General features: G+C 53.0%; 1 protein-coding gene across 1 annotated transcript in view; it reads right to left on the bottom strand.

Annotated features, from left to right (window-relative positions):
• Positions 1 to 24,543, bottom strand: part of LOC106572369 (metabotropic glutamate receptor 4) — a 124,261-nt gene that overhangs the window by 1,527 nt on the left and 98,191 nt on the right. Inside the window, exon 6 of the mRNA XM_045696173.2 lies at positions 6,180 to 6,426. Coding sequence (XP_045552129.2) covers positions 6,180 to 6,426 — 247 coding nt within the window. The remainder of the gene's footprint in view (positions 1 to 6,179; positions 6,427 to 24,543) is intronic.

Genomic DNA, 24,543 nt, shown 5'->3' with positions numbered 1-24,543 from the left:
TTGCAGTTAATTTCACGTCAAGGCCGGCTCTAGCCTTTTGGGGGCCCTTAGCGTGATTTTGCCATGACTTGTGCCATGTAAATTATATCTGAGTGAGAGTGACTAACAACACCAATGGGCTCTGCTGGAGGACAGGGACCCTGTGCACGTGCCCTGCGTGACCGGTCGGTATTTGGGCATGATTGCTACAAGTTTAGAAAGCTGGGTAGACTAACTTACCAATATGAAAATTGTTAGCTGATATGGCTAATTGAGTGACTGTCAGTGACTGACATAACAAGAGAAACATTGCTGGTGCACAACCAAATTTCGAACTTGCTCCTTTTTCGAACTTGCTCCACTTATGCCTGGAGCCGGCCCGGTTTTAAGTACAGTATAGGGTAGTATGTGATGCAATAGTACTCATTCAAATGCAAGGCTCAGTAACTACATTCAGATCTTTCTCTGTGCACCAAGCAAAGCATGCAACAGTGGCACCATGTCGATAGAAGTGAAAACATTTAGGAAAAGCATAGAGACAGCTTGGAGAATTGTGATAACATTGAGCATAAGATGACAATATGTAACTATGCAGTACGTGGTGAACGTGGATCTCACACAATTACCAGATGTGAGAGACACTGTACAAAATGTTTACTTATTTTATCAAGTTGTGGCCTGAACAAACCGATATGGTATGTCCTCTCTAAATAAATCCGTCACCAGTTCACTTGTTCTACAGTGTAATCATCACACATATCTGCCAATCTTGTCCATAACAGCATTCGCAGATTGGGTGAGTCAGAGCAGATAAATCTGAGCGGCGACTGCTGACAGCTTGGGTGGGGGGAAATGTACTGGAGGGTGGGATGTGTAGTGGGGGGAGAGAGATGGTGTGGGGGTGCAACAGTACTGGAGGGAGGGACGTGTAGTGGGGAGAGAGATGGTGTGGGGGTGCAATAGTACTGGAGGGAGGGATGTGTAGTGGGGGGAGGGATGGTGTGGGGGTGCAACAGTACTGGAGGAAAGGGATAAGTAGTAGGGGAGAGGAAGGGTGTGGGGGGCAACAGTACTGGAAGGTGAGATGTGTAGTGGGGGAGAGGGGGGAGTGGGGGGCCAATACACGGGAGGGTGGGATGTGAAGTGGGGGGAGGGGGAGGGTGTGGGGGGCCGCTACACTGGAGGGTGGTATGTGTAGTGGGGGGATAGGGAGGGTGTGGGGGGCCAGTACACTGGAGGGTGGGATGTGTAGTGGGGGGAGGGGGAGGGTGTGGGGGGCCTGTACACTGGAGGGTGGGATGTTTAGTGGGGAGAGTTGGATGGTGTGGGGGACAGCAGTACTGGGGGGTGGGATGTGTAGTGGTTGGAGAGGTAAGGTGTGGGGGGCCCTACACTGCAGGGTGGGATGTGTAGTGGGGGGAGAGGTAGGGTGTGGGCTCAACAGTCCTAGAGGGTGGGATGTGTAGTGGGGGGAGTGGGAGGGTGTGGGGGGGCAACAGTACTGGAGGGTAGGATGCGTAGTGGGGGGAGAGGGAGGGTGTGGGGTAACAACACTGGAGGGTAGGATGTGTAGTGGTGGAGAGGGAGGGTGTCGGAGGCAACAGTACCAGAGGGATGGATTTTAAGTGGGGGAGTGGGAGGGTGTGGGGGGCAACAGTACTGAAGGGTGTGATGTGTGGTGGGGGAGAGGGAGGGTTTGGGGGTAACAGCACTGGAGGGTAGGGATGTGTAGTGGGGAGAGGGAGGGTGTGGGTGTGGGGGGAAACAGTACTGGAAGGTGGGATGTGGGGGGAGAGGAGGTTTGGGGGGCCACTACACTGGAGGGTGGGATGTGTGGTGGGGGGAGTGGGATGGTGTTGGGGACAACAGTACTGGTGGGTGGGATGTGTGGTGGGGGGAGTGGGATGGTGTTGGGGATAACAGTACTGGTGGGTGGGATGTGTGGTGGGGGGAGTGGGATGGTGTTGGGGATAACAGTACTGGTGGGTGGGATGTGTAGTGGGGGGAGTGGGATGGTGTTGGGGACAACAGTACTGGTGGGTGGGATGTGTGGTGGGGGGAGTGGGATGGTGTTGGGGATAACAGTACTGGTGGGTGGGATGTGTGGTGGGGGGAGTGGGATGGTGTTGGGGATAACAGTACTGGTGGGTGGGATGTGTGGTGGGGGGAGTGGGATGGTGTTGGGGATAACAGTACTGGTGGGTGGGATGTGTGGTGGGGGGAGTGGGATGGTGTTGGGGATAACAGTACTGGTGGGTGGGATGTGTGGTGGGGGGAGTGGGATGGTGTTGGGGATAACAGTACTGGTGGGTGGGATGTGTGGTGGGGGGAGTGGGATGGTGTTGGGGATAACAGTACTGGTGGGTGGGATGTGTGGTGGGGGGAGTGGGATGGTGTTGGGGATAACAGTACTGGTGGGTGGGATGTGTGGTGGGGGAGTGGGATGGTGTTGGGGACAACAGTACTGGTGGGTGGGATGTGTGGTGGGGGGAGTGGGATGGTGTTGGGGATAACAGTACTGGTGGGTGGGATGTGTGGTGGGGGAGTGGGATGGTGTTGGGGATAACAGTACTGGTGGGTGGGATGTGTGGTGGGGGGAGTGGGATGGTGTTGGGGATAACAGTACTGGTGGGTGGGATGTGTAGTGGGGGGAGTGGGATGGTGTTGGGGACAACAGTACTGGTGGGTGGGATGTGTGGTGGGGGAGTGGGATGGTGTTGGGGATAACAGTACTGGTGGGTGGGATGTGTGGTGGGGGGAGTGGGATGGTGTTGGGGATAACAGTACTGGTGGGTGGGATGTGTAGTGGGGGGAGTGGGATGGTGTTGGGGATAACAGTACTGGTGGGTGGGATGTGTAGTGGGGGGAGAGGGAGGGTGTGGGGGGCCAGTACACTGGAGGGTGGGATGTGTGGTGGGGGGAGTGGGATGGTGTTGGGGATAACAGTACTGGTGGGTGGGATGTGTGGTGGGGGGAGTGGGATGGTGTTGGGGATAACAGTACTGGTGGGTGGGATGTGTGGTGGGGGAGTGGGATGGTGTTGGGGATAACAGTACTGGTGGGTGGGATGTGTGGTGGGGGGAGTGGGATGGTGTTGGGGATAACAGTACTGGTGGGTGGGATGTGTGGTGGGGGGAGTGGGATGGTGTTGGGGATAACAGTACTGGTGGGTGGGATGTGTGGTGGGGGGAGTGGGATGGTGTTGGGGATAACAGTACTGGTGGGTGGGATGTGTGGTGGGGGGAGTGGGATGGTGTTGGGGACAACAGTACTGGTGGGTGGGATGTGTAGTGGGGGGAGAGGGAGGGTGTGGGGGGCCAGTACACTGGAGGGTGGGATGTTTAGTGGGGGGAGAGGGAGGGTGTGGGGGGCCAGTACACTGGAGGGTGGGATGTGTGGTGGGGGGAGTGGGATGGTGTTGGGGATAACAGTACTGGTGGGTGGGATGTGTGGTGGGGGGAGTGGGATGGTGTTGGGGATAACAGTACTGGTGGGTGGGATGTGTGGTGGGGGAGTGGGATGGTGTTGGGGATAACAGTACTGGTGGGTGGGATGTGTGGTGGGGGGAGTGGGATGGTGTTGGGGATAACAGTACTGGTGGGTGGGATGTGTGGTGGGGGGAGTGGGATGGTGTTGGGGATAACAGTACTGGTGGGTGGGATGTGTGGTGGGGGGAGTGGGATGGTGTTGGGGATAACAGTACTGGTGGGTGGGATGTGTGGTGGGGGGAGTGGGATGGTGTTGGGGACAACAGTACTGGTGGGTGGGATGTGTAGTGGGGGGAGAGGGAGGGTGTGGGGGGCCAGTACACTGGAGGGTGGGATGTTTAGTGGGGGGAGAGGGAGGGTGTGGGGGGCCAGTACACTGGAGGGTGGGATGTGTAGTGGGGGGAGAGGGAGGGTGTGGGGGGCCAGTACACTGGAGGGTGGGATGTGTAGTGGGGGGAGAGGGAGGGAGGGTGTGGGGGGCCAGTACACTGTTTAGTGGGGAGAGTTGGATGGTGTGGGGTGAGGGAGTGTGTGGGGGGCAACAGTACTGTAGGGTGGAATGTGTAGTGGGTGTGGGGGCCCACTACACTGGAGGGTGTAGTGGGAGGAGAGGTAGGGTGTGGGGGGCAACAGTACTGGAGGGTGGATGTGTAGTGGGGGGAGAGGGAGGGTGTGGTGGGAAACAGTAGTGGATGGATGGATGTATAGTGGGGGAGAGGGAGGGTGTGGTGGGAAACAGTACTGGATGGATGGATGTATAGTGGGGGAGAGGGAGGGTGTGGTGGGAAACAGTACTAGATGGATGGATGTATAGTGGGGGAGAGGGAGGGTGTGGTGGGAAACAGTACTGGATGGATGGATGTATAGTGGGGGAGAGGGAGGGTGTGGTGGGAAACAGTACTAGATGGATGGATGTATAGTGGGGGAGAGGGAGGGTGTGGTGGGAAACAGTACTGGATGGATGGATGTATAGTGGGGGGAGAGGGAGGGTGTGGTGGGAAACAGTACTGGACGGAAGGATGTATAGTGGGGGAGAGGGAGGGTGTGGCGTAACGGGAGGGTGTGGCGTAACAGTACTGGAAGGTGAGATGTGTTGTGGTGGAGAGGGAGGGTGTGGGAGGCAACAGTACGTGAGGGTGGGATGTGTAGTGGGGGAGAGGGAGAGTGTGGTGGGAAACAGTACTGGACGGAAGGATGTATAGTGGGGGGAGAGGGAGGGTGTGGCGTAACGGGAGGGTGTGGCGTAACAGTACTGGAAGGTGAGATGTGTTGTGGTGGAGAGGGAGGGTGTGGGAGGCAACAGTACGTGAGGGTGGGATGTGTAGTGGGGGAGAGGGAGAGTGTGGTGGGAAACAGTACTGGACGGAAGGATGTATAGTGGGGGGAGAGGGAGGGTGTGGCGTAACGGGAGGGTGTGGCGTAACAGTACTGGAAGGTGAGATGTGTTGTGGTGGAGAGGGAGGGTGTGGGAGGCAACAGTACGTGAGGGTGGGATGTGTAGTGGGGGAGAGGGAGAGTGTGTCGGACAACAGTACTGGAGGATTGGATGTGTAGTGGGGGAGTGGTAGGTGGGGGGGGGGGGGGGGGCAACTGAACATTGGCACAAAGTAAATGGGGGAGAAGTGGTCAGTCATACAGAGTGAGAGGCAAGCTGATTGTCAGGCTCTCCATCCGTTACCTGAGCGTCTAAATTCCCTCACAGTGCTCTCCTCCCTCGTCACAGGCTGACACACAAGCACAAAGAGCAGCTGTTAGTCCTCCGACTTGGGCCAGATGGGTCATGGTATAGATGTCAAACTGTGAAATTGGGGGAGCATTTTCCATGGGTGCTATAATCATTTTTTCGATTCCCAAATGGCATGCCATTTTTTCTAACTCTGTTCATCTCCTTGTCGCAGTCTCTTTGACATACCCCATATTGAGAGTTTCATCTCCTGTCTCCTACACATTCAGAGGAAGTGCAACTGCATATTTCAAATAGCACTATGATAGAGGAATCAGAACATGTTCTCAACATTGGCTTTGGTTCTCCAAAGGTAATGGGAATATTGACTGATGATGCATTATATACAGGAAAACGTCATTCTGTATGGATGAATGAGCGTGATTATCCATAAATCAACTTATTTTCTCATGATTTGGAATACGTTTTTACATTTAGGGATTTTGATCATTCCGACCACGGCAGCTGTGTTACTGTAGGATGGGGCTGAAGTGCTGGAGCAATAATCTTGCCTCCTATTGCACCAATGGAGACTGGAAAGTTAATACGAATGGCCATCTCTGCAGTATGATACCTGAATGTGAAGCCTTTCCTATCGATCCATCTCACCCTGTGCTGTTCTTTATGTCCTGTTTGCCGACAGTGCCACGTTTCAGAGCACCAGCCAATGCTTGATGCTACTAGGGTTGGCATGAAACAAAATGCACTACCAATTCCCTACATCCTGAAAATAACACCAGATAATTTCACAAAGCTGTTGAGGTGTAAAATAACAATGCCATCAATTGAGTTTATATAAAGGCAAGTGCATTGCTTTTCATTTTTCAAGCCTGATACTTTCCCCTCAAAACTCCATCCAACTGACTTTAAGGCATAAACTCAAGGACCGAGTGTTGTAAAAACTAAACTTGTGTCCCTTTATCCTCTCTTCCCCCTGATCTCCATTTCCCCCTCACTCCATCCCTAACCCTGAGGTCTTCGCTGCTAACCTTGTGTCTCCAGGCTTTCACACAGCTCAGACTTGGCCTCTCCGTTGGGACGGAGGCCACCCTTAGTGGGGAACTTGTTGGACATGGTGGCTGCGGTGACTACAGCCTTGAGGCTGCGCTTGCGATTGGGCACGTTCTGCTCCGGGTGGAAGAGGACCACGTAGACCTTTGGCATGTAGAGCATCCCCAGAGACACAGAGGCACTCAGGCTCACAGAGATGGTCAAAGTCGTGGTCTGGATGTACATCTGTGAAGGAGACAAGCAAAGGAAACATTGTTACACAACAAGAAAGAGATGGTGCTGTTCAAGTGGCTAAGGAGAGGGTTCTCAAGATCCTTGTGACAGCATTGACCTTTGATTTTTTGAAAGTACATTACCTAGTTATACATTGTTTAAACAAGACAACATATGAGTGCAGTTGTCTCCTAGTAGATCTTCCAGCAATATCAAACCCCCAACATCAGATGCGATAAGACACATGGAGTGGACAATGTTCTGTTTTCAAGTGCTTTATGAATTATTCATCAACTCCTGTTTATGTTTTTATTGGTGTGTTCTATTTGTTTGTTTATGACATGTGACTAATAGAGGAGGCCTCCCAGTGAGTGACTGTACTACAGATGTCTTGCCCTCGGGGCCCGGGGCTGTGGTAGAGTGGTTGGAGTCAACTGAGTGTAAAGGCAGCTGGGACTCACAGCTGTGCACAGAAAGCATGGCTACATGCAAGGATCAGGGAGAGGCATCTTGAGAACATCAACACAATGCCTGAGTGTGTGCCTCGGAGTGCTTTTCCCATATCAATTATATCATATTCTCAATGGGATTAAATGTGTCTTCGTGTCTGATCATATAGGTCATCTGAATGAGTTGTTAGACAGTACGGACTGATTTACTACAGCAGTAGAAAACAAAATGCATTAATCAAAAAGCACTAACTGCAAAAACAGAGAAGATAATATGTATAAGATTGGAAGATTGTCATATACATTTACTCTCTGTGGTGAACATCAGGATTATTCTCCTGCAAAAGCACAAAAAGCTTTTCTTTTACAATGTCTTATTTGGAACATCATTCTGTCTCCCATTGGGACAGGGTTGCTGAGCTATTCTGGGCCTGATGAACAAAGGGAGAAGGGTGTAAACTGCAAACACAGCTCCCAGCCACATCCCTAATAGATTTGTCCAAGGTGTAGACTGATATTGTGTTTCCAGACATCATGAGTAACTTAGTGTTATGGCAACAGGGAATAACCCGACAGGTCGTCTGTCATGAGAATGTCAACAGATGACATGCATTAGTTATAGTGCTGCATTGGCACTCTACGTTTTATGCAGCTCTATCTTCAGTCTGGATGCTGAAATACTTACATCTAAAGAGTTAGTGCAGCCTTGTCACGAACGTGATGAGAGACGGACCAAGGCGCAGCATGATTAGAGTTCCACATCTTTTAATAAATAGTGAAACTTCTACAAAACAATAAACCAACAACGAAACGTGAAAGTAGTGGTGCTACATGCACATACACAAAACAATATCCCACAAAGCAGGTGGGAACAATGACACCTTAAGTATGATCCCCAATTAGAGACAACGAACATCAGCTGCCTCTAATTGGGAACCATACCAAGAGCACCAACATAGAAATTAAAAGACTAGAACACCCCCTAGTCACGCCCTGACCACAACACCATAGAGAACCAAGGGCTCTCTATGGTCAGGGTGTGACAAGCCTGCCATATGGTACCTATGACCTATGATTAAATCTGCTAAAACATAATTTTTTTTCTTTAAGTGTTGTGTATATAGAAGCCCCTAAATAAACGTCAGTGGAGAAGGATGCCTGAGAAAAATGAGAGTGTCATTGAATTATTTGATCACGCTGCAAGCATCAATGGGCTTTCCTTGAAGTGGGAAATACAGGGGTACTGAGGGGGAGTATGTAATCTACTGAGAAGATTTCACATGGCCTTGGGCACAATATTGCTGCCCCTCCGGAGTACAGAATGGAGTAACTCTGTGAGGGGGCTAGGACCCCTGTCCTGGGCCAGATAAATCTGCCTTGAAAAACTGATATGATCGCCAATGTGCCTCATTGCCACAGCAGGAAAATGGTGCTCAAGAGACTGACTCCACCAGGCAAAGCCATCCTGTCTCTCCTAAAGGAGCAGAGAAACCTTTCTCTCCAAAGTGATAAGTTATCAAATCTGTGCTGCTATTTCACCCCCTGCATTCTGTTTCATTCCACAGTCTGACGTGCAAAAGGTAACTACATTTATGTGTATAGGTGTAAGTGGCCAGAATATAATCACCCTATTATCAGAAAGTAATATCTTCCAAACAAAAGCCTTATTATTATGCATATTTGTATGGAATTGCCAGACATGGCTTGGATTGGATCAATCAAACATCCAGCTGTGCCTCCTGCAGCCTACCTGCACCTGACTGCAGTTACAGTGCCATCAGAAGCCCTCCACCCCTGGCCCTCTGCATGCAAGTGTCTTTATCACTGAGGAGAAACAGTGCCAGGGACCATTTAGTGAGATAGGGCCAGTCATTGCCTCATGAAACAGGCCCTCCTTCCGAGCCACCACGATTACACACCTGTCAATCTACAGCCCTTCCTCTGACAGGATCCTGCCTCTGCATTTTCCCACGTGTCAGGAATGTAACTGGGCCCATAATATCACAGTGAAAAGCCTCACACAGCGCCTCCAAACAGATAACAATGTGGAAACATTAATCCATTCATAAGATTAACTTAAACCAGGAATGGTTATTTCTGCGTTTATAGATAGATAGTGTTTTCCATTCCAGCCATCCCCATGTATCTGCTTTGTCCTCTGCAACATCAAAGCAGCTGGAGTCATGACCGGATTTCTGATTTCTGTATTTGCCATTGGCTGGGATTTGTTTTCAGCAAAAATGCTCAAGATGTTAGTCATTACTTATTGTCGTTTTCAGTGGTTGGATGCCAGCATAAGCTTCCTTTGAAGTAAGGAATATATTTTAAGGCTGTTTTGTGCTTGAATGAGCGTTTATCATCTGTTTCTACCGTACAGTACAGAACGTACTGAATTCACACCTCATTGCTGCAGTGCTTCCCTTTTAATTACTTAGAAAAAAAGTGCAGGAGCCATTGTACAGCCTTGAAAGAACATTATCAAACTCTTATAGTTGCTCTTCAAGCTTAATTTCATGTGCAACGTCAGAGCAATGTAAAGTCAATGCTCTCCATCTTCTCAAACATCCCAGATTGGCAGAGCATGCATATCGTCATGCATGATTAACCCTGTTCTGACAACCCTGCCAATCAGCTGCCTTGTCCTCCGTATCAAGCACAAAAGAGAGCTTGGTGCTGTGCCACACTCCTTTCAACCAGGAGACAATGGCACAATTAACAGAGCTACCTGCCAGTCTACTATTGTCACCCACCACCCCCAGGGCTGACTGTACTACTGATGCCACCTCCAGGGCTGACTGTACTACTGATGCCACCTCCAGGACTGACTGTACTACTGATGCCACCTCCAGGGCTGACTGTACTACTGGTGTCACCTCCAGGGCTGACTGTACTACTGATGCCACCTCCAGGGCTGACTGTACTACTGATGCCACCTCCAGGGCTGACTACTACTGATGCCACCTCCAGGGCTGACTGTACTACTGGTGTCACCCACCACATCCAGGGCTGACTATACTACTGATGCCACCTCCAATGCTGACTGTACTACTGATGTCACCCACCACCTCCAGGGCTGACTGTACTACTGATGCCACCTCCAGGGCTGACTGTACTACTGGTGTCACCCACCAAATCCAGGGCTGACTGTACTGCTGATGCCACCCACCACCTCCAGGGCTGACTGTACTACTGATGCCACCCACCACCTCCAGGGCTGACTGTACTACTGATGCCACCCACCACCTACAGGGCTGACTGTACTACTGATGCAACCCACCACCTACAGGGCTGACTGTACTACTGATGCCACCCACCTCCTCCAGGGCTGACTCTCCTACTGATGCCACCCACCACCTCCAGGGCTGACTGTACTACTGATGTCACCCACCACCTCCAGGGCTGTCTGTACTACTGATGCCACCCACCACCTCCAGGGCTGACTGTACTACTGATGTCACCCACCACCTCCAGGACTGACTGTACTACTGATGCCACCCACCACCTCCAGGGCTGACTGTACTACTGATGCCACCCACAACCTCCAGGGCTGACTGTACTACTGATGCCACCCACCACCTCCAGGTCTGACTGTACTACTGATGTCACCCACCACCTCCAGGGCTGACTGTACTACTGATGCCACCTCCAGGGCTGACTGTACTACTGATGCCACCTCCAGGGCTGACTGTACTACTGATGCCACCCACCACCTCCAGGGCTGACTGTACTACTGATGCCACCTCCAGGGCTGACTGTACTAATGATGCCACCTCCAGGGCTGACTGTACTAATGATGCCACCTCCAGGGCTGACTGTACTACTGATGCCACCCACCACCTCCAGAGCTGACTGTACTACTGATGTCACCAACCACCTCCAGGGCTGACTGTACTACTGATGCCACCTCCAGGGCTGACTGTACTTCTGATGCCACCCACCACCTCCAGGGCTGACTGTACTACAGATGTCACCCACCACCTCCAGGGCTGACTGTACTACTGATGCCACCTCCAGGACTGACTGTACTACTGATGCCACCCACCACCTCCAGGGCTGACTGTACTACTGATGCCACCTCCAGGGCTGACTGTACTACTGATGTCACCCACCACCTCCAGGGCTGACTGTACTACTGATGCCTCCTCCAGGGCTGAATGTACTACTTGTGTCACCCACCACCTCCAGGGCTGACTGTACTACTGATGTCACCCACCACCTCCAGGGCTGACTGTGATAATGATGCCACCTCCAGGGCTGACTGTACTACTGGTGTCACCCACCACCTCCAGGGCTGACTGTACTACTGATGCCACCCACCACCTCCAGGGCTGACTGTACTACTGATGCCACCTCCAGGGCTGACTGTACTACTGATGCCACCCACCACCTCCAGGGCTGACTGTACTACTGATGTCACCCACCACCTCCAGGGCTGACTGTACTACTGATGCCACCCACCACCTCCACGGCTGACTGTACTACTGATGCCACCCACAACCTCCAGGGCTGACTGTACTACTGATGCCACCTCCAGGGCTGACTGTACTACTGATGCCACCCACCACCTCCAGGGCTGACTGTACTACTGATGCCACCCACCTCCTCCAGGGCTGACTCTCCTACTGATGCCACCCACCACCTCCAGGGCTGACTGTACTACTGATGTCACCCACCACCTCCAGGGCTGACTGTACTACTGATGTCACCCACCACCTCCAGGGCTGACTGTACTACTGATGTCACCCACCACCTCCAGGGCTGACTGTACTACTGATGCCACCCGCCACCTCCAGGGCTGACTGTACTACTGATGCCACCCACAACCTCCAGGGCTGACTGTACTACTGATGCCACCCACCACCTCCAGGGCTGACTGTACTACTGATGTCACCCACCACCTCCAGGGCTGACTGTACTACTGATGCCACCCACCACCTCCAGGGCTGACTGTACTACTGATGCCACCTCCAGGGCTGACTGTACTACTGATGACATCCACCACCTCCAGGGCTGACTGTACTACTGATGCCACCTCCAGGGCTGACTGTACTAATGATGCCACCTCCAGGGCTGACTGTACTACTGATGCCACCCACCACCTCCAGAGCTGACTGTACTACTGATGTCACCAACCACCTCCAGGGCTGACTGTACTACTGATGCCACCTCCAGGGCTGACTGTACTTCTGATGCCACCCACCACCTCCAGGGCTGACTGTACTACTGGTGTCACCCACCACCTCCAGGGCTGCCTGTACTACAGATGTCACCCACCACCTCCAGGGCTGACTGTACTACTGATGCCACCTCCAGGACTGACTGTACTACTGATGCCACCCACCACCTCCAGGGCTGACTGTACTACTGATGCCACCTCCAGGGCTGACTGTACTACTGATGTCACCCACCACCTCCAGGGCTGACTGTACTACTGATGCCTCCTCCAGGGCTGAATGTACTACTTGTGTCACCCACCACCTCCAGGGCTGACTGTACTACTGATGTCACCCACCACCTCCAGGGCTGACTGTGCTAATGATGCCACCTCCAGGGCTGACTGTACTACTGGTGTCACCCACCACCTCCAGGGCTGACTGTACTACTGATGCCACCCACCACCTCCAGGGCTGACTGTACTACTGATGCCACCTCCAGGGCTGACTGTACTACTGATGCCACCCACCACCTCCAGGGCTGACTGTACTACTGATGCCACCCACCACTTCCAGGGCTGACTGTACTACTGATGCCACCTCCAGGGCTGACTGTACTACTGATGCCACCCACCACCTCCAGGGCTGACTGTACTACTGATGTCACCCACCCTCTCCAGGGCTGACCGTACTACTGATGCCACCCACCACCTCCAGGGCTGACTGTACTACTGATGCCACCTCCAGGGCTGACTGTACTAATGATGCCACCTCCAGGGCTGACTGTACTACTGATGCCACCCACCACCTCCAGAGCTGACTGTACTGCTGATGTCACCCACCACCTCCAGGGCTGACTGTACTACTGATGCCACCTCCAGGGCTGACTGTACTACTGGTGTCACCTACCACCTCCAGGGCTGACTGTACTACTGATGCCACCCACAACCTCCAGGGCTGACTGTACTACTGATGCCACCTCCAGGGCTGACTGTACTACTGATGCCACCCACCACCTCCCGGGCTGACTGTACTACTGATGCCACCCACCACTTCCAGGGCTGACTGTACTACTGATGCCACCTCCAGGGCTGACTGTACTACTGATGCCACCCACCACCTCCAGGGCTGACTGTACTACTGATGTCACCCACCACCTCCAGGGCTGACTGTACTACTGATGCCACCCACCACCTCCAGGGCTGACTGTACTACTGATGCCACCCACCACCTCCAAGGCTGGCTGTACTACTGATGTCACCCACCACCTCCAGGGCTGACTGTACTACTGATGCCACCCACCACCTCCAGGGCTGACTGTACTACTGATGCCATCTCCAGGGCTGACTGTACTACTGATGCCACCTCCAGGGCTGACTGTACTACTGATGCCACCTCCAGGGCTGACTGTACTACTGATGTCACCCACCACCTCCAGGGCTGACTGTACTACTGATGCCACCTCCAGGGCTGACTGTACTTCTGATGCCACCCACCACCTCCAGGGCTGACTGTACTACTGGTGTCACCCACCACCTCCAGGGCTGACTGTACTACTGATGTCACCCACCACCTCCAGGGCTGACTGTACTACTGATGCCACCTCCAGGACTGACTGTACTACTGATGCCACCCACCACCTCCAGGACTGACTGTACTACTGATGCCACCTCCAGGGCTGACTGTACTACTGATGCCACCTCCAGGGCTGACTGTACTACTGATGTCACCCACCACCTCCAGGGCTGACTGTACTACTGATGCCTCCTCCAGGGCTGAATGTACTACTGGTGTCACCCACCACCTCCAGGGCTGACTGTACTACTGATGTCACCCACCACCTCCAGGGCTGATTGTGCTATTGATGCCACCTCCAGGGCTGACTGTACTACTGGTGTCACCCGCCACCTCCAGGGCTGACTGTACTACTGATGTCACCCACCACCTCCAGGGCTGACTGTACTACTGATGCCTCCTCCAGGGCTGAATGTACTACTGGTGTCACCCACCACCTCCAGGGCTGACTGTACTACTGATGCCACCCACCACCTCCAGGGCTGACTGTACTACTGATGCCACCTCCAGGGCTGACTGTACTAATGATGGCACCTCCAGGGCTGACTGTACTACTGATGCCACCCACCACCTCCAGAGCTGACTGTACTACTGATGTCACCCACCACCTCCAGGGCTGACTGTACTACTGATGCCACCTCCAGGGCTGACTGTACTTCTGATGCCACCCACCACCTCCAGGGCTGACTGTACTACTGGTGTCACCCACCACCTCCAGGGCTGACTGTACTACTGATGTCACCCACCACCTCCAGGGCTGACTGTACTACTGATGGCACCTCCAGGACTGACTGTACTAGTGATGCCACCCACCACCTCCACCGCTGACTGTACTACTGATGCCACCTCCAGGGCTGACTGTACTACTGATGTCACCCACCACCTCCAGGGCTGACTGTGCTACTGATGCCACCTCCAGGGCTGACTGTACTACTGGTGTCACCCACCACCTCCAGGGCTGACTGTACTACTGATGCCACCCACCACCTCCAGGGCTGACTGTACTACTGATGCCACCTCCAGGGCTGACTGTACTACTGGTGTCACCCACCACCTCCAGGGCTGACTGTACTACTGATGCCACCTCCAGGGCTGACTGTACTACTGGTGTCACCCACCACCTCCAGGGCTAGCTGTACTACTGATGCCAACTCCAGGGCTGACTGTACTACTGGTGTCACCCACCACCTCCAGGGCTAGCTGTACTACTGATGCCACCTCCAGTGGCTGACTGTACTACTGATGCCACCCACCACCTCCAGGGCTGACTGTACTACTGGTGTCACCCACCACCTCCAGGGCTGACTGTACTACTGATGCCACCCACCACCTCCAGGGCTGACTGTACTACTGATGTCACCCACCACCTCCAGGGCTGACTGTACTACTGATGCCACCTCCAGGGCTGACTGTACTACTGGTGTCACCCACCACCTCCAGGGCTGACTGTACTACTGATGCCACCTCCAGGGCTGACTGTACTACTGGTGTCACCCACCACCTCCAGGGCTGACTGTACTACTGGTGTCACCCACCACCTCCAGGGCTGACTGTACTACTGATGCCACCCACCACCTCCAGGGCTGACTGTACTACTGGTGTCACCCACCACCTCCAGGGCTGACTTTACTACTGGTGTCACCCACCACCTCCAGGGCTGACTGTACTACTGGTGTCACCCACCACCTCCAGGACTGACTGTACTACTGGTGTCACCCACCACCTCCAGGACTGACTGTACTACTGGTGTCACCCACCACCTCCAGGGCTGACTTTACTACTGGTGTCACCCACCACCTCCAGGACTGACTGTACTACTGATGCCACCCACCACCTCCAGGGCTGACTGTACTACTGATGCCACCTCCAGGGCTGACTGTACTACTGGTGTCACCCACCACCTCCAGGGCTGACTGTACTACTGGTGTCACCCACCACCTCCAGGGCTGACTGTACTACTGATGCCACCCACCACCTCCAGGGCTGACTGTACTACTGATGCCACCCACCACCTCCAAGGCTGGCTGTACTACTGATGTCACCCACCACCTCCAGGGCTGACTGTACTACTGATGCCACCCACCACCTCCAGGGCTGACTGTACTACTGATGCCATCTCCAGGGCTGACTGTACTACTGATGCCACCTCCAGGGCTGACTGTACTACTGATGCCACCTCCAGGGCTGACTGTACTACTGATGTCACCCACCACCTCCAGGGCTGACTGTACTACTGATGCCACCTCCAGGGCTGACTGTACTTCTAATGCCACCCACCACCTCCAGGGCTGACTGTACTACTGGTGTCACCCACCACCTCCAGGGCTGACTGTACTACTGATGTCACCCACCACCTCCAGGGCTGACTGTACTACTGATGCCACCTCCAGGACTGACTGTACTACTGATGCCACCCACCACCTCCAGGACTGACTGTACTACTGATGCCACCTCCAGGGCTGACTGTACTACTGATGCCACCTCCAGGGCTGACTGTACTACTGATGTCACCCACCACCTCCAGGGCTGACTGTACTACTGATGCCTCCTCCAGGGCTGAATGTACTACTGGTGTCACCCACCACCTCCAGGGCTGACTGTACTACTGATGTCACCCACCACCTCCAGGGCTGATTGTGCTATTGATGCCACCTCCAGGGCTGACTGTACTACTGGTGTCACCCGCCACCTCCAGGGCTGACTGTACTACTGATGTCACCCACCACCTCCAGGGCTGACTGTACTACTGATGCCTCCTCCAGGGCTGAATGTACTACTGGTGTCACCCACCACCTCCAGGGCTGACTGTACTACTGATGCCACCCACCACCTCCAGGGCTGACTGTACTACTGATGCCACCTCCAGGGCTGACTGTACTAATGATGGCACCTCCAGGGCTGACTGTACTACTGATGCCACCCACCACCTCCAGAGCTGACTGTACTACTGATGTCACCCACCACCTCCAGGGCTGACTGTACTACTGATGCCACCTCCAGGGCTGACTGTACTTCTGATGCCACCCACCACCTCCAGGGCTGACTGTACTACTGGTGTCACCCACCACCTCCAGGGCTGACTGTACTACTGATGTCACCCACCACCTCCAGGGCTGACTGTACTACTGATGGCACCTCCAGGACTGACTGTACTAGTGATGCCACCCACCACCTCCACCGCTGACTGTACTACTGATGCCACCTCCAGGGCTGACTGTACTACTGATGTCACCCACCACCTCCAGGGCTGACTGTACTACTGATGCCTCCTCCAGGGCTGAATGTACTACTGGTGTCACCCACCACCTCCAGGGCTGACTGTACTACTGATGTCACCCACCACCTCCAGGGCTGACTGTGCTACTGATGCCACCTCCAGGGCTGACTGTACTACTGGTGTCACCCACCACCTCCAGGGCTGACTGTACTACTGATGCCACCCACCACCTCCAGGGCTGACTGTACTACTGATGCCACCTCCAGGGCTGACTGTACTACTGGTGTCACCCACCACCTCCAGGGCTGACTGTACTACTGATGCCACCTCCAGGGCTGACTGTACTACTGGTGTCACCCACCACCTCCAGGGCTAGCTGTACTACTGATGCCAACTCCAGGGCTGACTGTACTACTGGTGTCACCCACCACCTCCAGGGCTAGCTGTACTACTGATGCCACCTCCAGTGGCTGACTGTACTACTGATGCCACCCACCACCTCCAGGGCTGACTGTACTACTGGTGTCACCCACCACCTCCAGGGCTGACTGTACTACTGATGCCACCCACCACCTCCAGGGCTGACTGTACTACTGATGTCACCCACCACCTCCAGGGATGACTGTACTACTGATGCCACCTCCAGGGCTGACTGTACTACTGGTGTCACCCACCACCTCCAGGGCTGACTGTACTACTGATGCCACCTCCAGGGCTGACTGTACTACTGGTGTCACCCACCACCTCCAGGGCTGACTGTACTACTGGTGTCACCCACCACCTCCAGGGCTGACTGTACTACTGATGCCACCCACCACCTCCAGGGCTGACTGTACTACTGGTGTCACCCACCACCTCCAGGGCTGACTTTACTACTGGTGTCACCCACCACCTCCAGGGCTGACTGTACTACTGATGCCACCCACCACCTCCAGGACTGACTGTACTACTGATGCCACCCACCACCTCCAGGGCTGACTGTACTACTGATGCCACCTCCAGGGCTGACTGTACTACTGGTGTCACCCACCACCTCCAGGGCTGACTGTACTACTGGTGTCACCCACCACCTCCAGGGCTGACTGTACTACTGGTGTCACCCACCACCTCCAGGGCTGACTGTACTACTGATGTCACCCACCACCTCCAGGGCTGACTGTACTACTGATGCCACCCACCACTTCCAGGGCTGACTGTACTACTGATGCCACCCACCACTTCCAGGGCTGACTGTACTACTGATGCCACCCACCACCTCCCGGGCTGACTGTACTACTGATGCCACCCACCACTTCCAGGGCTGACTGTACTACTGATGCCACCTCCAGGGCTGACTGTACTACTGATGCCACCCACCACCTCCAGGGCTGACTGTACTACTGATGCCACCTCCAGGGCTGACTGTACTACTGATGCCACCCACCACCTCCAGGGCTGACTGTACTACTGATGTCACCCACCACCTCCAGGGCTGACTGTACTACTGATGCCTCCTCCAGGGCTGAATGTACTACTGGTGTCACCCACCACCTCCAGGGCTGACTGTACTACTGATGCCACCCACCACCTCCAGGGCTGACTGTACTACTGATGCCACCTCCAGGGCTGACTGTACTAATGATGCCACCTCCAGGGCTGACTGTACTACTGATGCCACCCACCACCTCCAGAGCTGACTGTACTACTGATGTCACCCACCACCACCAGGGCTGACTGTACTACTGATGCCACCTCCAGGGCTGACTGTACTTCTGATGCCACCCACCACCTCCAGGGCTGACTGTACTACTGGTGTCACCCACCACCTCCAGGGCTGACTGTACTACTGATGTCACCCACCACCTCCAGGGCTGACTGTACTACTGATGCCACCTCCAGGACTGACTGTACTACTGATGCCACCCACCACCTCCAGGGCTGACTGTAATACTGATGCCACCTCCAGGGCTGACTGTACTACTGATGTCACCCACCACCTCCAGGGCTGACTGTACTACTGATGCCTCCTCCAGGGCTGAATGTACTACTGGTGTCACCCACCACCTCCAGGGCTGACTGTACTACTGATGTCACCCACCACCTCCAGGGCTGACTGTGCTACTGATGCCACCTCCAGGGCTGACTGTACTACTGGTGTCACCCACCACCTCCAGGGCTGACTGTACTACTGATGCCACCCACCACCTCCAGGGCTGACTGTACTACTGATGCCACCTCCAGGGCTGACTGTACTACTGGTGTCACCCACCACCTCCAGGGCTGACTGTACTACTGATGCCACCTCCAGGGCTGACTGTACTACTGGTGTCACCCACCACCTCCAGGGCTAGCTGTACTACTGATGCCACCTCCAGGGCTGACTGTACTACTGATGCCACCCACCACCTCCAGGGCTGACTGTACTACTGGTGTCACCCACCACCTCCAGGGCTGACTGGACTACTGATGCCACCCACCACCTCCAGGGCTGACTGTACTACTGATGTCACCCACCACCTTCAGGGCTGACTGTACTACTGATGCCACCTCCAGGGCTGACTGTACTACTGGTGTCACCCACCACCTCCAGGGCTGACTGTACTACTGGTGTCACCCACCAGCTCCAGGGCTGACTGTACTACTGGTGTCACCCACCACCTCCAGGGCTGACTGTACTACTGATGCCACCCACCACCTCCAGGGCTGACTGTACTACTGATGCCACCCACCACCTCCAGGGCTGACTGTACTACTGGTGTCACCCACCACCTCCAGGGCTGACTTTACTACTGGTGTCACCCACAACCTCCAGGGCTGACTGTACTACTGATGCCACCCACCACCTCCAGGACTGACTGTACTACTGATGCCACCCACCACCTCCAGGGCTGACTGTACTACTGATGCCACCTCCAGGGCTGACTGTACTACTGGTGTCACCCACCACCTCCAGGGCTGACTGTACTACTGGTGTCACCCACCACCTCCAGGGCTGACTGTACTACTGATGCCACCCACCACCTCCCGGGCTGACTGTACTACTGATGCCACCCACCACCTCCCGGGCTGACTGTACTACTGATGCCACCCACCACTTCCAGGGCTGACTGTACTACTGATGCCACCTCCAGGGCTGACTGTACTACTGGTGTCACCCACCACCTCCAGGGCTGACTGTACTACTGATGTCACCCACCACCTCCATGGCTGACTGTGATACTGATGCCACCTCCAGGGCTGACTGTACTACTGGTGTCACCCACCACCTCCAGGGCTGACTGTACTACTGATGTCACCTCCAGGTCTGACTGTACTAATGATGCCACCTCCAGGGCTGACTGTACTACTGATGCCACCCACCACCTCCAGAGCTGACTGTACTACTGATGTCACCCACCACCTCCAGGGCTGACTGTACTACTGATGCCACCTCCAGGGCTGACTGTACTACTGATGTCACCCACCACCTCCAGGGCTGACTGTGCTACTGATGCCACCTCCAGGGCTGACTGTACTACTGGTGTCACCCACCACCTCCAGGGCTGACTGTACTACTGATGCCACCTCCAGGGCTGACTGTACTACTGGTGTCACCCACCACCTCCAGGGCTGACTGTACTACTGATGCCACCTCCAGGGCTGACTGTACTACTGATGTCACCCACCACCTCCAGGGCTGACTGTGCTACTGATGCCACCTCCAGGGCTGACTGTACTACTGGTGTCACCCACCACCTCCAGGGCTGACTGTACTACTGATGCCACCTCCAGGGCTGACTGTACTACTGGTGTCACCCACCACCTCCAGGGCTGACTGTACTACTGATGCCACCCACCACCTCCAGGGCTGACTGTACTACTGATGCCACCTCCAGGGCTGACTGTACTACTGGTGTCACCCACCACCTCCAGGACTGACTGTACTACTGGTGTCACCCACCACCTCCAGGGCTGACTGAACTACTGGTGTCACCCACCACCTCCAGGGCTGACTGAACTACTGGTGTCACCCACCACCTCCAGGGCTGACTTTACTACTGGTGTCACCCACCACCTCCAGGGCTGACTGTACTATCATCAAATCAAAATCAAATTTATTTTTATATAGCCCTTCGTACATCAGCTGATATTCTCAAAGTGCTGTACAGAAACCCAGCCTAAAACCCCAAACAGCAAGCAAAGCATGTGAAAGAAGCACGGTGGCTAGGAAAAACTCCCTAGGAAAAACTCCCTAGAAAGGCCAAAAACCTAGGAAGAAACCTAGAGAGGAACCAGGCTATGAGGGGTGGCCAGTCCTCTTCTGGCTGTGCAGGGTGGATATTAAAACAGAACATGGTCAAAATGTTAAAATGTTAAAATGTTCATAAATGACCAGCATGGTCAAATAATAATAATCATAGTAGTTGTCGAGGGTGCAACAAGCACGTCCGGTGAACAGGTCAGGGTTCCATAGCCGCAGGCAGAACAGTTGAAACTGGAGCAGCAGCACGGCCAGGTGGACTGGGGACAGCAAGGAGTCATCATACCAGGTAGTCCTGAGGCATGGTCCTAGGGCTCAGGTCCTCCGAGAGAAAGACAGAAAGAGAGAAAGAGAGAATTAGAGAGAGCATATTTAAATACACACAGGACACCGGATAAGACAAGAGAAATACTCCAGATGTAACAGACTGACCCTAGCCCCCCGACACATAAACTACTGCAGCATAAATACTGGAGGCTGAGACAGGAGGGATCAGAAGACACTGTGGCCCCATCCGATGATACCCCCGGACAGGGCCAAACAGGCAGGATATAACCCCACCCACTTTGCCAAAGCACAGCCCCCACACCACTAGAGGGATGTCTCCAACCACCAACTTACCGTCCTAAGACAAGGCCGAGTATAGCCCACAACGATCTCCGCCATGGCACAACCCAAGGGGGGGGGGGGGGGGGGGCGCCAACCCAGACAGGAAGACCACGTCAGTGACTCAACCCACTCAAGTGACGCACCCCTCCCATGGACGGCATGGAAGAACACCAGTAGGCCAGTGACTCAGCCTCTGTAAAAGGGTTAGAGGCAGAGAATCCCAGTGGAAAGAGGGGAACCGGCAAGGCAGAGACAGCAAGGGCGGTTCGTTGCTCCAGCCTTTCCGTTCACCTTCACACTCCTGGGCCAGACTATACTTAATCATAGGACCTACTGAAGAGATAAGTCTTCAGTAAAGACTTAAAGGTTGAGACTGAGTCTGCGTCTCTCACATTGGTAGGCAGACCATTCCATAAAAATGGAGCTCTATAGGAGAAAGCCCTACCTCCAGCCGTTTGCTTAGAAATTCTAGGGACAATTAGGAGGCCTGCGTCTTGTGACCGTAGCGTACGTGTAGGTATGTACGGCAGGACCAAATCGGAAAGATAGGTAGGAGCAAGCCCATGTAATGCTTTGTAGGTTAGCAGTAAAACCTTGAAATCAGCCCTTGCCTTAACAGGAAGCCAGTGTAGGGAGGCTAACACTGGAGTAATATGATCAAATTTTTTGGTTCTAGTCAGGATTCTAGCAGCCGTATTTAGCACTAACTGAAGTTTATTTAGTGCTTTATCCGGGTAGCCGGAAAGTAGAGCATTGCAGTAGTCCAGCCTAGAAGTAACAAAAGCATGGATTAATTTTTCTGCGTCATTTTTGGACAGAAAATTTCTGATTTTTGCAATGTTACGTAGATGGAAAAAAGCTGTCCTTGAAACAGTCTTGATATGTTCTTCAAAAGAGAGATCAGGGTCCAGAGTAACGCCGAGGTCCTTCACAGTTTTATTTGAGACGACTGTACAACCATCCAGATTAATTGTCAGATTCAACAGAAGATCTCTTTGTTTCTTGGGACCTAGAACAAGCATCTCTGTTTTGTCCGAGTTTAAAAGTAGAAAGTTTGCAGCCATCCACTTCTTTATGTCTGAAACACAGGCTTCTAGCGAGGGCAATTTTGGGGCTTCACCATGTTTCATTGAAATGTACAGCTGTGTGTCGTCTGCATAGCAGTGAAATTTAACATTATGTTTTCGAATGACATCCCCAAGAGGTAAAATATATAGTGAAAACAATAGTGGTCCTAAAACGGAACCTTGAGGAACACCGAAATTTACAATTGATTTGTCAGAGGACAAACCATTCACAGAGACAAACTGATATCTTTCCGACAGATAAGATCTAAACCAGGCCAGAACTTGTCCATGTAGACCAATTTGGGTTTCCAATCTCTCCAAAAGAATGTGGTGATCGATGGTATCAAAAGCGGCACTAAGATCTAGGAGCACGAGGACAGATGCAGAGCCTCGGTCTGACGTCATTAAAAGGTCATTTACCACCTTCACAAGTGCAGTCTCAGTGCTATGATGGGGTCTAAAACCAGACTGAAGCGTTTCGTATACATTGTTTGTCTTCAGGAAGGCAGTCAGTTGCTGTGCAACAGCTTTTTCTAAGATTTTGGAGAGGAATGGAAGATTCGATATAGGCCGATAGTTTTTTATAATTTCTGGATCAAGATTCGGCTTTTTCAAGAGAGGCTTTATTACTGCCACTTTTAGTGAGCTTGGTACACATCCGGTGGATAGAGAGCCGTTTATTATGTTCAACATAGGAGGGCCAAGCACAGGAAGCAGCTCTTTCAGTAGTTTAGTTGGAATAGGGTCCAGTATGCAGCTTGAGGGTTTGGAGGCCATGATTATTTTCATCATTGCGTCAAGAGATATAGTACTAAAACACTTTAGTATCTCCCTTGATCCTAGGTCCTGGCAGAGTTGTGCAGACTCAGGACAATGGAGCTTTGGAGGAATACCCAGATTTAAAGAGGAGTCTGTAATTTGCTTTCTAATGATCATGATCTTTTCCTCAAAGAAGTTCATAAATTTATTACTGCTGAAGTGAAAGCCATCCTCCATTTGCGAAGGCTGCTTTTTAGTTAGCTTTGCGACAGTATCAAAAAGAAATTTCGGATTGTTCTTATTTTCCTCAATTAAGTTGGAAAAATAGGATGATCGAGCAGCAGTAAGGGCTCTTCGATACTGCACGGTACTGTCTTTCCAAGCTAGTCGGAAGACTTCCAGTTTGGTGTGGCGCCATTTCCGTTCCAATTTTCTGGAAGCTTGCTTCAGAGCTCGTGTATTTTCTGTATACCAGGGAGCTAGTTTCTTATGACAGATGTTTTTAGTTTTTAGGGGTGCAACTGCATCTAGGGTATTGCGCAAGGTTAAATTGAGTTCCTCGGTTAGGTGGTTAACTGATTTTTGTCCTCTGACGTCCTTGGGTAGGCAGAGGCAGTCTGGAAGGGCATCAAGGAATCTTTGGGTTGTCTGAGAATTTATAGCACGACTTTTAATGCTCCTTGGTTGGGGTCTGAGCAGATTATTTGTTGCAATTGCAAACGTAATAAAATGGTGGTCCGATAGTCCAGGATTATGAGGAAAAACATTTAGATCCACAACATTTATTCCATGGGACAAAACTAGGTCCAGAGTATGACTGTGGCAGTGAGTAGGTCCAGAGACATGTTGGACAAAACCCACTGAGTCGATGATGGCTCCGAAAGCCTTTTGGAGTGGGTCTGTGGACTTTTCCATGTGAATGTTAAAGTCACCAAAAATTAGAATATTATCTGCTATGACTACAAGATCCGATAGGAATTCAGGGAACTCAGTGAGGAACACTGCATATGGCCCAGGAGGCCTATAAACAGTAGCTATAAAAAGTGAGTGAGTAGGCTGCATAGATTTCATGACTAGAAGC

The sequence above is a fragment of the Salmo salar genome, chromosome 15, assembly GCF_965601325.2.
Source record: "Salmo salar chromosome 15, fSalSal1, whole genome shotgun sequence".
NCBI classification, from domain to species: domain Eukaryota; kingdom Metazoa; phylum Chordata; class Actinopteri; order Salmoniformes; family Salmonidae; genus Salmo; species Salmo salar.
This window is presented reverse-complemented; position numbering and strand designations above follow the sequence as displayed.